The 13692-nt window shown below is 39.9% G+C and overlaps 1 protein-coding gene across 2 annotated transcripts in view; it reads right to left on the reverse strand.

Annotated features, from left to right (window-relative positions):
- The window catches only part of SNAP25 (synaptosomal-associated protein, 25kDa), a 41788-nt gene extending 29775 nt beyond the window's left edge, over nucleotides 1-12013 (reverse strand). For both annotated transcript variants that reach the window (XM_006870393.1, XM_006870392.1), the window contains exons 1-2: nucleotides 11871-12013; nucleotides 9938-9979 (exon numbers count right to left, since the gene is read on the reverse strand). In XM_006870393.1, coding sequence (XP_006870455.1) covers nucleotides 9938-9979; nucleotides 11871-11942 — 114 coding nt within the window. In that variant the 5' untranslated portion in view covers nucleotides 11943-12013. The remainder of the gene's footprint in view (nucleotides 1-9937; nucleotides 9980-11870) is intronic.
- Nucleotides 12014-13692: the final 1679 nt, after the last annotated feature.

Genomic DNA, 13692 nt, shown 5'->3' on the forward strand with positions numbered 1-13692 from the left:
GAAATCCTACAGAGGGCCTCTGTGAGTCTCTCCTATTCTTTAGAAAGTATTATGTTTTAGTAGATAAGAGTTAGAAGAGCTGGCTTTATTTTTTATTTTAGTTCAATTTGTAGTTTCTGTTTGAGATTTCTGAAATGCAGTCTACCTAAAAACATTGGAGACAGAGACATAAGGGATTTGCTTTCTTTTTCATTTCTTTTCTCTATTTTTATTTTTTTGCAGATGAACTAAGACAATGTTTACAAAGCACTTTTTTTTTTTATCATTCTTTTCCCAGTCTGAGATACTTTCCACAAAGTCCATTGCATTTGTGGTAAAATAGAAATCTCCTGGCACTCCCTTTACTGCTTGAGTTCCAAAAGACCCTAAATCTGCACATCTGAAAAGAACTGCCCTGCCTGCATTTTCCATTTTTAGCTGAAAGTCTGGTATACATAGCACAGATTCAGCTTTAGTATGCTTATTCTATTCTCATGGTCAAAATAGCTTGGAACATAAGTTGGCATTAAAATAAAAATGTTAAGTCATCCATAAAATGTTAGAATCTTCAATAACCACTTTCTAAAAGCTGTGTGTAGTCCATTGGAATGAATCTGCCCTAAAGCAGTATGGCTTTTTCTAGACTTCCTTTACATAGCCCACAGTATTAAAGTGCAGGCTTCATTTACTACACTTAGCATTAACAATGTTAAGTTGATTTTCTAGGCATAAAATACTCCCTCATTGAGGATACCTTCATGACTCTCTTATCAGAATCATTTGTTCTCTCTTCTGTGATATACAATCAACATTTTTGGAAGCAGCAACCAAGAAATCAAATGATGTATTGTATTTGGCAAATCTGCTGCATAAGATCTCTTTAAAGTGTTTAAGAGCAAAGATATTAGTTGGAGGACTAAGATGTGTTTGATCCAAGTCATAGTATTTTCAGTAACTTCATATGCATGTTAAAGCTGGACAATGAATAAGGAAGACCTAAGAAGAATAAGGAACAATAAGACAATGAATAAGGAAGATCGTAGAAGAATTGATGCCTTTGAGTTGTAGTGTTGGAGGAGACTATTGAAAGTGCCATGGACTGCCAAAAGAACCGATAGATCTGTTTTGGAAGAAGTGCAGCCAGAGTGCTCCTTAGAGGCCAAGATGGCCAAACTTCGTCTCTCATACTTTGGACATATTGTCAGGAGGGAACAGTCACTGGAGAAGGATATCATGCTGGGTAAGATGGAGGGTCGGAGAAAAAGAGGAAGACCCCCAACGATATGGATTGGCCAGGTGGCATCATTGATGGACTTAAGTGTGGCAACAGTAGTGAGGTTGGCCCAGGATTGGACATTGTTTCGTTCTGCTGTGCATAGCGTCACTATGAGTCGGTGCGGACTCGATGGCACCTAACAACAACAACAACAACAGAATGTTGTGCACAGGGCTCCTATGAGTTTGTATTGACTTGATGGCACCCAAGAACAACAAAGAAGTATGATGGAAGCTAGGATGGCCAGACTTTGTCTTTCATACTTCGGACAAAGTATCAGGAGGGATCAGTCACTGGGGCAGGACATCATGTTTGGTAAAGGGGAGGGTCGGAGAAAAAGAGGAAGACTCCCAATGAGATGGATTGGTACAGTGGTAGTAGCAATGGGTACAGGCCTAGCAACAATTGTGAGGTTGGCCCAGGACCGGGCGGTGTTTTGTTCTGTTGTGCATAGGGTCTCTATGAATCAGTTCCAACTTGATGGCACCTAACAACAACAACAACAATAAGAATTATGAATTTGAGTTATGGTGTTGGAGATGAATATTGAAAGTACCATGGACTACCAGAAAACCAAACAAATCTGTGTTGGAAGAAGTGCAGCCAGAATATTCCTTAGAAGCCAGAATGGCCTGGCTTTATCTCTCATGTTTGGACCTATTATCAGAAGGGATCAGCCCCTGGCAAACATCATGCTTGGTAAATGGTAGGTCAGTGAAAAAAGAGGAAGACCCTAATGAGATGAACTGGCAGAGTGGCAGCAGCAATGGGCTCAAGCATAGCAACAATTGTGAGATTGGTGCAACACCAGGCAGTGCTTTGTTCACTTGGAACTGATTTGATGGCCTCTAGCAACAACAATACAATTATGCTCAAGGCGCCCTGCTGGTGCTGTGAGTTAGGCACAGAGCTGCTAACCTCATGGAGTGAGATGAAGCTGTCTGCTCCTGCAAACAAAGACTTCCAGTCTTGGAAACCCTATATAGTCTTGTGTGCATCAGACCTGCCTAGACAGCAGAGGGTTTCTATGCTCCTATTGTTGTTCTCAAGTGCCATTGAGTCGATTCTGATTTCTAGTGACCCTGTACAGGGTTTCCAAGGAGCAGCTGGTGGGTTTGAACTGCTGACCTTGTGGTTCACAGTCCAGTGCTTATCTGACAGCACCACACCTGGAGTCTATGCTCTTAAGGTAGATTATATCCTTGAATTTGGAGAACTATTTACATCTGCTTCTGCATATCAATTTATACCTTCCCCACTATCTTCAGAACTAGGTATTCCATAAATATTTGTTGAAATGCATTCACTAAAAGAGACAGTTCTCAATTATGGGAGGGGAAGAGCAAGCAAGGGCTGCTATATGATTTCTAAGCTTACTGTCAGTGGCATTCAGCTTTTCTGAATCTTCCTGTCTCAGTTATTATGATAGTTAAGGTGTTGTGTCAATTTAACTGGACCAGGTTTCCCAGTGGTTTCATAGTTAAGATACAGCAATCACCTCCACGATGAGATCTAATATGATGTAATCACCCCCTATAGTGATGTAATCTGATATAATCAGATTTGATGTAATTATCTTATGTGATGTATATCCTCACCCTCTAGGACATTAATTAGGCCTGCTGCAATCTACAGGATTAGGGTATATTTTGAGTCAATCTCTTTGAAATATAAAAGGAGAAAGAAGTGAGCAGAGAAAGGAATCTACTACCACCAAGAAAGAAGAGCCGAGTGGAGTGGGTTCTTTGGAGGAGGAGTCCCTGCACTGGGAAGCACCTTGTTTCAGGGAAAGACTGATACCAAGACACATGGACATCTCCAAGAATGCTGGGCCTACAGATGCTGAAAGAAGTCAAGGACCTTTTCATAGCGCCAGTGCTCTGAATTCCGACTCCTAGATTCCCAAATTGTGAGAGAATAAATTTCTGTTTGTTAAAGCCATTCACTTGTGTTTCTGTTATAACAATACTAGAGAACTGTCTTAGTTAGTCTCACAGTTTAGGAGTCTAGAAATTTGAATTACGAGTGCCGGTTTTAGGGGAAACTTTCTCTCCTGTCAGCTCTTCTGAGCTTTTGCTCCTGGACTTGCAGCTCTGCTCCCTCAGCTTTTGGCTGCCTCATTTTCCTAGTCCAACTGAATGATGACTTCACTAGCTACCAAGCAGGTTCATTCTTTTGCCCCTCGGGCATGGCAGCCCCACACTCTGGAATCAAGTTGGTGAAGATCCCACTCTGAAACCTAAGAGGTTGCAGCCCACGCTCAGAGATCCAAGATACTGTAACACCACCCTTAGAAACCAAGAAGACCCTGCTTCCAGTGCTTCAGGGATGGTCCTTTTCTTTTCTGGAAGGAGAACAATGAAGCTCCTTTGGCCTATTTTCTGCCTGTAGAATTCTATGAAGCAGACAGCATTCTTTCCTTTCTTTCTATATCCCCATCAGTCTAAGAAGATGGGTTTTCTGCTGTGTTATTTGATTAGATCCATTAGTCATAGGCTTAATCTCTATAACAAAAGTTTATGTAGCAAAGTCTTTGATGAAAATTCTAGGACATGTGTACTTAGTTCATACAACAGAATTTTCCAAATTCCAAATTTCATTTTATACAGTTCGTTTTTAAGATGATCTCTTTCCCTCTAGCATTTTACTACAAGTGTCAAGGAGAAACCACATGGCCCCTTTAAAACTTTTCTTAGAATTCTCATCAGTCTAATATCCAACTTCATCGCTTACAAGTTCTACCCTCCATCAAACATTTGAACACAATTCAGACAAATTCTTTGCTACTGCATAAAAAGCACTGCCCTTCCTCCATTGTCCAGTCACATGTTCATCATTTTCTTTCGAAGTCTCACCAGAAGCACATTTAACATCCACATGTCTAGCAATATTTTGTTGCTGGAACTATATATATTCTTCAAGACAATGGAGATTTTCTTGATGGCTCTCCTCACGTCCTTCTCAGTCATCAGAATTGCCTTTGATGTCCATAATTCTACCAACAGTTTCTTCAAGGCAGTCTAGGATTTTACAATTAGACACCTTAACACTTTTCCAGCCTGTAAACATTACCCAACTCCAATAATGCTTCTACATTTTGGATATCAGAGCAGCAACCCAGAATTCTGGTATCAAATTCTTGTTCTTTAGTGCTGCTAGGGCAGAAATACCACAGGTGGCTGGCTTTAACAAACGGATACGTATTTTCTCACAGTTTAGGAGGTTAGAAGTCTGAATTCAGGATGCCAGCTCTAGGGGATGATCTTCTCTCATTGTTAGCTCTGGAGGAAGGTCCTTATCTCATCTAAGCTTTTCTGTTCCTGGGAAATCATCACATGACTTGGGATTTTTCTTCTCCCATCCCTTCTTGGTAGCTTGTATTTAATTTCTTTTATATTTAAGAAGAGATTGACTCACAATATACTCTTCTTTCCTCTAATCCTGGTGTGGTGCTGTGGGTCAATGCACTGGACTGCAAAGTCATTTGAACTGCAAGGTCAGCAGTTCAAGCTCACAAGGTACTCCTCAGAAACCACATACAGGTTTCTATGGATCAGTACCAACTCAACAGCACTTAACAACAACAAAAATCCTGCCTCAAGAACAAAACCCAAATAACATAATTCCCAAATAGGATTATAACCACAGTCATTGTTGTTGTGTGCCGTCAAGTCGGTTCCAACCCATAGTGACCCTGTATAGGGTTTCCAAGGAGCAACTGGTGAGCTTGAACCACCGACCATGTAGTTCAAACGACTTTGCAGTCTGACGCTTTAGTCCACAGGGCCACACCACAGTCATAGGGGTTAGCATCTTCAACATATATTTTGAGGGTACACAATTCAATCGATAACATTTTCCCATTGACTTCTGTATAATTACATGGTCCTTGAAATGGTGACAATGACTTTACTTAAAAGCAGTCCCCATCCTTGCCACCTTGTTATACCCTGGAGGATATTAGGGATAAAATGATAGTCTCAGAAGTCATATATATTCTGATCAAAGTGGGATTTTTTAACTGAGAGAGACTTCATAATTTAGTAACCTTTCCTGTCTTTGAGACTAAATTGCAATAAAAAAACAGCTAAATTCAAATTTAACATCACTGATGCACTCTGGGATCATAGGCAAAATATTTCAGTGCTCAGATTTTCAAAATGATTTCTTTCCTTGATAAATATTTAATGCTGATTCTCTTTTAAAGAGAATTTCCTTTTTGATTGAAAAGCAGGACGTCATCTAAATAGCCTATGCCCTAGACATAAGGGATGTTTGACCATAAATATAAAATAACCCAGGAGGAAGTAATGTAAATCAATCTATTCTCATAGCACCTTGTTCAGAATTTCCTATGGAAAGAAAGTGTAATAGCCTCCCCTCATTTATTAGAGGTGGAAGATAACTTCCATCTGTTTCGTTCTTTGTTCTAAGATGTGACTTCAAGCTTGATCGAGAAACACTTTAAGAGAAATGAATGTATGATTTGAGAATCCTACTTCAATCAATAACACTTTTGAGATTTCTCCCAGAATAAATTAGAGCAGAGAGTCACTTTTCATGACTGGCTGTCACTGGCAGCAGTTTTAAAAGATTCAAACAAAGAATTGTCTGGGACTCATAATCCAGATAGGTGAGGGGTCTCTTCAAGGTGGTATGTTCTGATGCATTTGCTCCACCCTTTTCCATCTTCTAGGCAGCTTTTCAACATTGCACGGCAGTGATTAGAAGTTTACTTTACATGCTCATATGGAGTTCTGGTGTGGCGCTGTGGGTTAATGCACTGGATTGCAAGGTCAGTTTGAACCACAAGGTTGATGGTTCAAGCTCACCAGCCGTTCCAACAACAACAATGCATCAAAAAGTGAAAATTGAGATAGGAGATTATGGTTGAAGGTCATAAAGATGTGCCAACATAATTAGGTCAGTTGACTTCTGGTTTCAGATTAACATTAGAGCTCAGGTAGGGAATAGACCAAGGTATATTCCTGTTTATCCTCATGGCATATTGAGGACACGTAAGTTCCTGTCCTGACGTGGTGCTGTGGGTTAATGTACCAGACTCAAAGCCTTTTGAACTGCAAGGTCGGTGGTTCAAGCTTACCAGCTGCTCCTCCGATACTCTATACAGGGTCGCTATGGGTCAGAACTGACTTGACGGCACTTAACAACAACAAAGTCTACGCTGAAAACCTCACCAATACGCCTCCACTTAGAACATTTGCCTCCTTCTTGGTTGTTTGTGCAAGCTTCCCAGGACAGAGCAAAGAAAAAATTTCTCTTATTTAGAAATTACAGGTTGATTTCCAATGCAGGGCCTGCCTTCCTGTCAGGGCCAATTTGTGCTAAATTCAGTATCAAATTGTTATTTTTTCATGATAATGGATCACATGGTATCTACCACCCCTCTTCCCTGGCTGCCCAGGGAGTTCAGGACAGCCTCATTCTCCCCACCTCTCCTGTGGCTTATTCACATTGAGCCATATTTCATTCCTATGTGAGAAGCTGTGGTTGCGGAAATAAGGGGTGATATATCAGTACTCACCTTTCCTCTTAGTCTTTGTAACATTTATTTGTGTTTATATTTTCATGTCATTGCAGAAGCAGTTAAGTAGGTAAGTTGATTTAATCATTCTGCTAAAGACCACCTTATTGTTAAGTGCTGTCGAGTCAGTTTCGACTTATAGCAACCCTGTGTAAAGCTTCCGAGAGGTAGCTGGTGAGTTTGAACCACTGTCTTGTGGTTCTAACCGACTTTGCAATCTAGCACATTAACTCACAGCACCACACCAGGACTCCCCAAACTGCCGAAGATCTCTAAAAATGATTACTGCACTTGAATTTACACACTGGCAACCAGTTTCAAAGCAGAGTGAAAACAGCATCTCACACAATAAAAAATGATTAGGTACTTATTTTATTGTTGTTGTTAAGTGCCGTCAAGTTGGTTCCGACCCATAGCAACCCTGCATAGGGTTTCCAAGGAGTAACTGGTGAACTTGAACCACTGACCTTGTACTTCAAATGACTTTGCAGCCTGGCACATTAACCCACAGTGACACATCAGGACTCTTAGATAAATACAGTCCATTCCATTCTTCTTCTACGTCATCTCTGTCAATGGGCAAGTTCAATCAATCCATCTATTCTTCCTGGATGACTGCTTCTCTACCAAATTGGAATGAGTGAGGCTTATTGTAAATGCCCTTTGATTCCATTATTGCTATCTGCCCTATTTTACTCATTTAAAAATAGTTTTGGATTCATTAACCAAGCCTCACAAATGGATGTTCAAATCAGATTGAGTATAAAAGGGCATCTATATTTACATGATTGATAGTTCCCTTTGTTAAAGAATTGTTCTATTATTTCATAAATTTTAGTGCCTGACTCCTAATACAGAAAAAAGATTTCATTTTGTTTGGATCCACAATCGACACTCAAGGAGGCATCAGCCAAGAAATCAAATGACATATTGATGTTATTTATTGGTCCTGTTTGAGGATTTTTGAGGTGGAATCCATACTGAAGACTGTAGTCTGTTATCTTCATCTGTAAGTATTTCAAGTCCTCTTTGACTTCAGTAATGAAAGTTGTGTTATCTGCATCTGCAGGTTGTTAATAAGTCTTCCTCCAATTCTAATGCCACGTTCTTCTTCATATAATCCAGCTTCTTGGATTATTTGCTCAGCATACAGATTGAATAAATATGGTGAAAGATACAACCCAAGTGCATACCTTTCCTGATTTTAAACCATTCATTACCCCCCTTTTCTGTTCAAACAACTATCTCTTGGTCTATGCACAGGTTCCTCATAAGCACTGTGTTCTGAAATATCTATTATTCCCAATGTTATTCATAGTCTGTTATGACCCACACAGTCGAATGCCTTTTCATAGCTGTGCTACTGGTGTGTTGTGGAGTCGATTCTGACCAGGGTCAATAGCGACCCTGCATATGGTTTCTGAGGCAGTAAATCTTTCTGGGAGCAGAAAGCATCATCTTTCTTCCACGGAATGGCTGGTAGTTTCAAGCTACTGATCTTGAAGTTAGCAGCCTGACTGGGAACGTCTTTATATGGAGTCCTGGTGTGGTGCCATAGGAAAAGCACTCCACCTACGAGTCTATTTGAACTGCAAGGTCAGTGGTTCAAGCTCACCAGCCACTCCTCAGAAACCCTACACTGGGTCACTGTGAGTTGGGACTGACTCAATGGTACTTTACAACAAAAACTCCCAATGTAACATGAGGATATTCCTACATGAATAAATATTATTTAAAATCATATATGTGGTTGAATTTTGAACAGAATGTTAAAATTAGATGTGATTTATAGGCATCAAAATCAGTACAATACATTTTATGTTAATAATTTCTTTGTACATTAAAACTTATTCTGATTTGCCTAGTGTAAAGTGGCACCAGCTATCGCTCCCAAAGTACTTTGTATTCATCTGGATTCAGTAATTTATTGCATTGGCCACACAGAACTCAGAAACCATCCTCACAGTTATGGGGTTTATTAGGGAAGTTAGGCTACAATTCAGGGTCAGAAATGCTCAGGGCACAGGTCTTCCAATTAGGACAACCTCTCCTCAGCATTCCCTATAGGTAGGCCTCTCTGTGGTCCTTGGCCTCTCAGTCACAGGCACCTTGGTCTCTGTCCTGCTACAGCAATGCTTTAGGGCTATGATAAATGCCCAAAGGACACTCTAGCCCACTGTGAAGGCTCAGCCTGAAGGCACTTGGCTCTAGGTATGTGGGTCAGCAAATCTTGGCTCTAAATCATGAGTCAGCTTCTCAACTAAGTACCTGGGGGCACCCCACGCCACAAGATAGCCTCCTGTTCAAAGACACACATCTGTACTTGTTCCAGGGACTCGGCAGCCCACTGCTCTGTCTGCTGCTCTGGCTTTTGGTTCTGCTATGGGGCTGTGCTGCCACTTCTCTAGTGTCCTAGCTCTTGGTTCTTGGGTTGAGGAGGTTTAATGCTCAGAGATCTAGGGGTCCAAAATACACATTCCACTTCCAAATCGTCTTCATTAATGCTAGTGAGATCCCCTCCTCTGCTTCTGAGGTGGCTCATTATACATCCAGCAGAATGGCAAAATTGACCAATCACAATTAACTCTGCTAACAATCACTCCCAACTCAATTATTAGCATCTTCCTACCTTTTCTTATTGATCATCAGGGAAAAGTTGTTAGATGGGAGTTTACAAAGACTATAGAATCCTGGTGTGGTGCTGTAGGATAAGCACTGGACCACAAGGTCAGTTTGAACTGCAAAGCTGGGCGGTTCAAGCCCACCAGTGGCTCCTAGGAAACCCTATACAGGGTTGCTTTGCATTGGAACTGACTCAATGGCACTTAACAAAAACAATGGCTAGAAGAGACAATAAATAATTTATTATACCAGACCTAGTGATTCAGTCTTTACGGTTTCTTGGGATATTTACTTGGTGTTACTATCTTTCTCTATCTGTGTCCCGCCTCCAAAGGTGGCCTGGGACAGGGAGAGAGAGTGAATACAACTAGGTGGCTACCTGGTATCTCTCCCTCATTAATGGGCTTCCTGGCAGGCAAAATTAACAGACTCAATGGGAACATAGTCCAGGGTGGAGCAGTAGAGTCTAGGAAAAGGATATTGTTTCTTTATCTTTGACTATGGTGACTCCTTACCTCTTCAACCAGTTGCAGCATACGACGGGTGCTTTCGAGTGACTAAAAAAAAAAGCATAAATATTATGAGTACAGGATCCGGAGGATTGGTAAGTCATAGAACCCCTTCCTTCCCCTGAGAAACACAAGGGCCACTTTACATGTTTTTTAAAGTCTGCCACGAAAACACAGAAACTCTTTCCATTTTAAATTTCTTTCTTCTCAGGCTCTCTACAAGATAAGGTTCGTTAAAGCAATTAGATGACAGCTTATCTTCATAAGATCAAAATTGTAAGATGATGATGTTAATAGCAAAGAGAAAGTAATCATGAAAAGACAATGTTGTATGTGTAGGATGCAAGAAGAAATGATTTCATATAGCCTAGAGGAATAATTTGATGGGAATACTTAATTTTAAACACATAAATATAGCTTTTCATGAATTGGGACATCAAGTTTCTTCTTATCAGTAAGAATTAAACTGTCATTTTAGGCTGAAAAAAAAATCAAGAATGTTGGCATAAGCAGTCTATAGGAGGCAGCTATAATTATCTTCACCCTTAGATAAGACAAAATGAGATGGAAAGTCTGAACTCAGAGCTTTTCCCTTGGGCACAATATTGCTACTTTCTTCTCAATTTCTTTGAAACTACTAGAGTTCAAGAACCAGCGTGATTTCGAAAAGTAATGCTTTTAAGTGACAAACTTATTTTGGACAAGATTCTTCAAGAATCTCAAAATGCTAACTTTCCTGTAATAGCTGCCAGTAGGTAGTTTATTAAATAGAATAATTGTAAGTATTGGTGTGCTTGTTAAAAAAATATATGACTGTGTGTGTCTAATTATTTTACTGATATAAAAGATGAGTATCACAAATTTACAAATAATTATAAACCATACAATAGGTTTATTGTAAATTCCATATAGCCAATTGCTTCTCAGAAAATGTGTGTGTTGATTTTTTCCAAATGCTTGTGTCGGCAGCAAGTGTTTGATGGTATTTTCATTTGCATTATGGAGTAAGGTGAAAGTGAAGCAATAAAAACTTAGGTTGCAACTTCACTGCTTCAGAGATGTCATGAGTGACATCTTTGCTAAATGGGGTAATAGTTTTCTAGCACTGTAAGAATATTTCCTCAATTTTTTGTGTACTCCATACTGTAACAATTTAAGACACTTTCAGTTTAATCTGCCTTATTAACATTTCTCCATTATGTTCTTATTTTCACTAATCAACAAAACAATACAATAAGCCCTGATGTGTAGTGTTTGCAGATTTCCATATTATAAATTCTTTGACCATTTCTTATTTCTCACTGCCAACATAATGTCACTGATTGTTAAGTTGGAAAGAGATGTAGAGTTAACATGCTACACCCACCCTACAAATACAATAAATAACCTCAGGAACAGAGGTAATAGTAAAATGTAGTACTGTAATTATGAAATGAAGCTTTGAGAATTTATTACCTTTGATTTTAATATAGTTTGTCTAGTTGTCTGTTTATATAATTTACCTTGAGTAGTGGCAGCATTTAACAACCAGTTCACAAAGCTTGTGAAAATTTTAACAGTTGGCTGTCATAGCTGTATCAGCTCCAGCCTACCACGGAACATCCAAAGACATTGACTTCTAAGTGGCCCTTGATGTCTTAAGGATTTTTAGAAATTGGAAGTTTGGACCTAGACATTAATATGTATACAGATTTTGAAACTAATTCCTATTCTGAGGCAAAGCACTGGATTGAAAGGTCACTTTGTACTGCAAGGTTGGTGGTTCAAACTCACCAGCTGCTGCTTGGAAACCCTATAGAGGGTTGCTATGAGTCAGAAGTGAGTTGATGGCACTTAACAACAACCGCAACACATATATCCACTCCCACCTGAACCTGAATAGAACAAACCACGCTATCTGCCCACCTTTCATCTTCCTTCCCATATCTCCATCCCTTACCTCATCAGCCAGCTGGTCAGCCCTTCGCTGCATCTCTTCCAGCTCATTGCGCATGTCCGCATCTTCAGCCATGGTACTGGTGGGTCTGGCTTGGAGCCTACCTAGGCTGGGAAGTCAGTGATGGGCTTCGCCACGGAACCTGGAAAAAGCCAATTCAAAAGAAAATGTGAGAGGTTACCAAGTATGTGTGCACACAGCGAGGAAGTTCCAAATGGTCTACACTGTGCTCTGTGGTCAATCATCTCTTAGACTGGAAGCCAGGGTAGAACAGAGGTCAACAGAATTAATGCTGTTTCTCTGAAGGGTGCTATGAACTCATACTTAACCAACTTTACCATGGTGATAAGATAAATATCTTTGAAGACACAAATCAGTTCCTGGGCTGGAAATGACGGAATGCAGGTGTGCAGTTCTGGGCTAACTTACTTCAGCTTCACACTGATTTGTTTCTATTTTTCATTTTATTTTTAACAGCTGTGTGAATGGTGGTGGTGGTGGTTGTGTGTCCTTGAGTCGCTTCCGACTCATAGTGACCTGTATAGGGTTTCTAAGACTTTATGAAGAGCAGAAAGCCACATCCTTCTCCTGTGAGCGACTGGTAGATTTGAACTGCTGACTTTCAGGTTAGCAACCCAACTCATAATCCACTATGATACCAGGACTCCCTTTTAATGGCTGTATTAAGCTAAAATTGATATACAATAAACTTCACATAATTGAAGTGAACCATCTGATAAGTTTTTACAAATATATATAATCCATGAAACTGCGCCATTAATCAAGATATGAACATATTTATCACCCTCAAAAGTTTCTTTATGCCTTTTGTAATCCCACCTGCCACCACTCCTGACTCCATCCCACCCTAACCTAGTTCCCAGGCATCCATGGATCTGCTTTCTGTCACTATAAATTAGTTTGCATATTCTAGAATTTTATATCAACAGAATCTTACATTATATACTCATTTTTGCCTGGCTACTATTACTTCCCACCACTCATCTGTCAGTTTGTCATTCTGTGGTGGCTTGTGAGTTGCTGTGATTCTGAAAGCTATGCCACAGGTATTTTAAATATCAGCAGGTTCTCCCATGGTGGACAGGTTTCAGGTGGGTTTCCAGACAAAGACAGACTAGGAAGAAGGAGTGATGAACAACTTCAGAATATTTAGTCACTGAAAACCTTATGAATAGCAGAGAAACACTTCAGATATAGTGCTGGAAAATGAGCCCCTCAGTTTGGAATGCACTCAACATGCGACTGGGGAAGAGATACCTCCTCAAAGTAGAGTTGACCGTGATGACGCAAATGGAGTAAATCCCTCGGGACGTTCATGTGCTGATGGGGCAAAACTCAAAATGAAGAGACACAGCAATAAACATCCATTAGTAATTAGAAAGTGGAATGTACTAAGTATGGATCTAGGAAAATTGGAAATTGTCAAAAATTAAATGGAACAGCATAAACATCGATATCTTAGGCATTAGTGAGCTGAAATGGACTGGTATTGGCCATTTTGTATCTGATGACCACATGGTTTACTATCCTGGGAATGACAAATTGAAAAGGAATGGTGTTGCATTCATTGTCAAAAAGAACATATCCAGATCAATTGTGAGGTACAACATTGTCTATGATAGGATAATATACATGTGCCTACAGAGAAAACCAGTTAATACAAATATTATTCATATTTAAGCACCAACCACTAAAGTCAGTTAGCTTCTTCAATCTGAAATTGATCAAACAAGCAATTAAGATGTATTGATCATTACTGGTGATTGGAATGCAAAAGTTGGGAACAAAGAGGAAGGATCAGTAA

The sequence above is a fragment of the Chrysochloris asiatica genome, unplaced genomic scaffold (assembly GCF_000296735.1).
Source record: "Chrysochloris asiatica unplaced genomic scaffold, ChrAsi1.0 scaffold00141, whole genome shotgun sequence".
NCBI lineage: Eukaryota > Metazoa > Chordata > Mammalia > Afrosoricida > Chrysochloridae > Chrysochloris > Chrysochloris asiatica.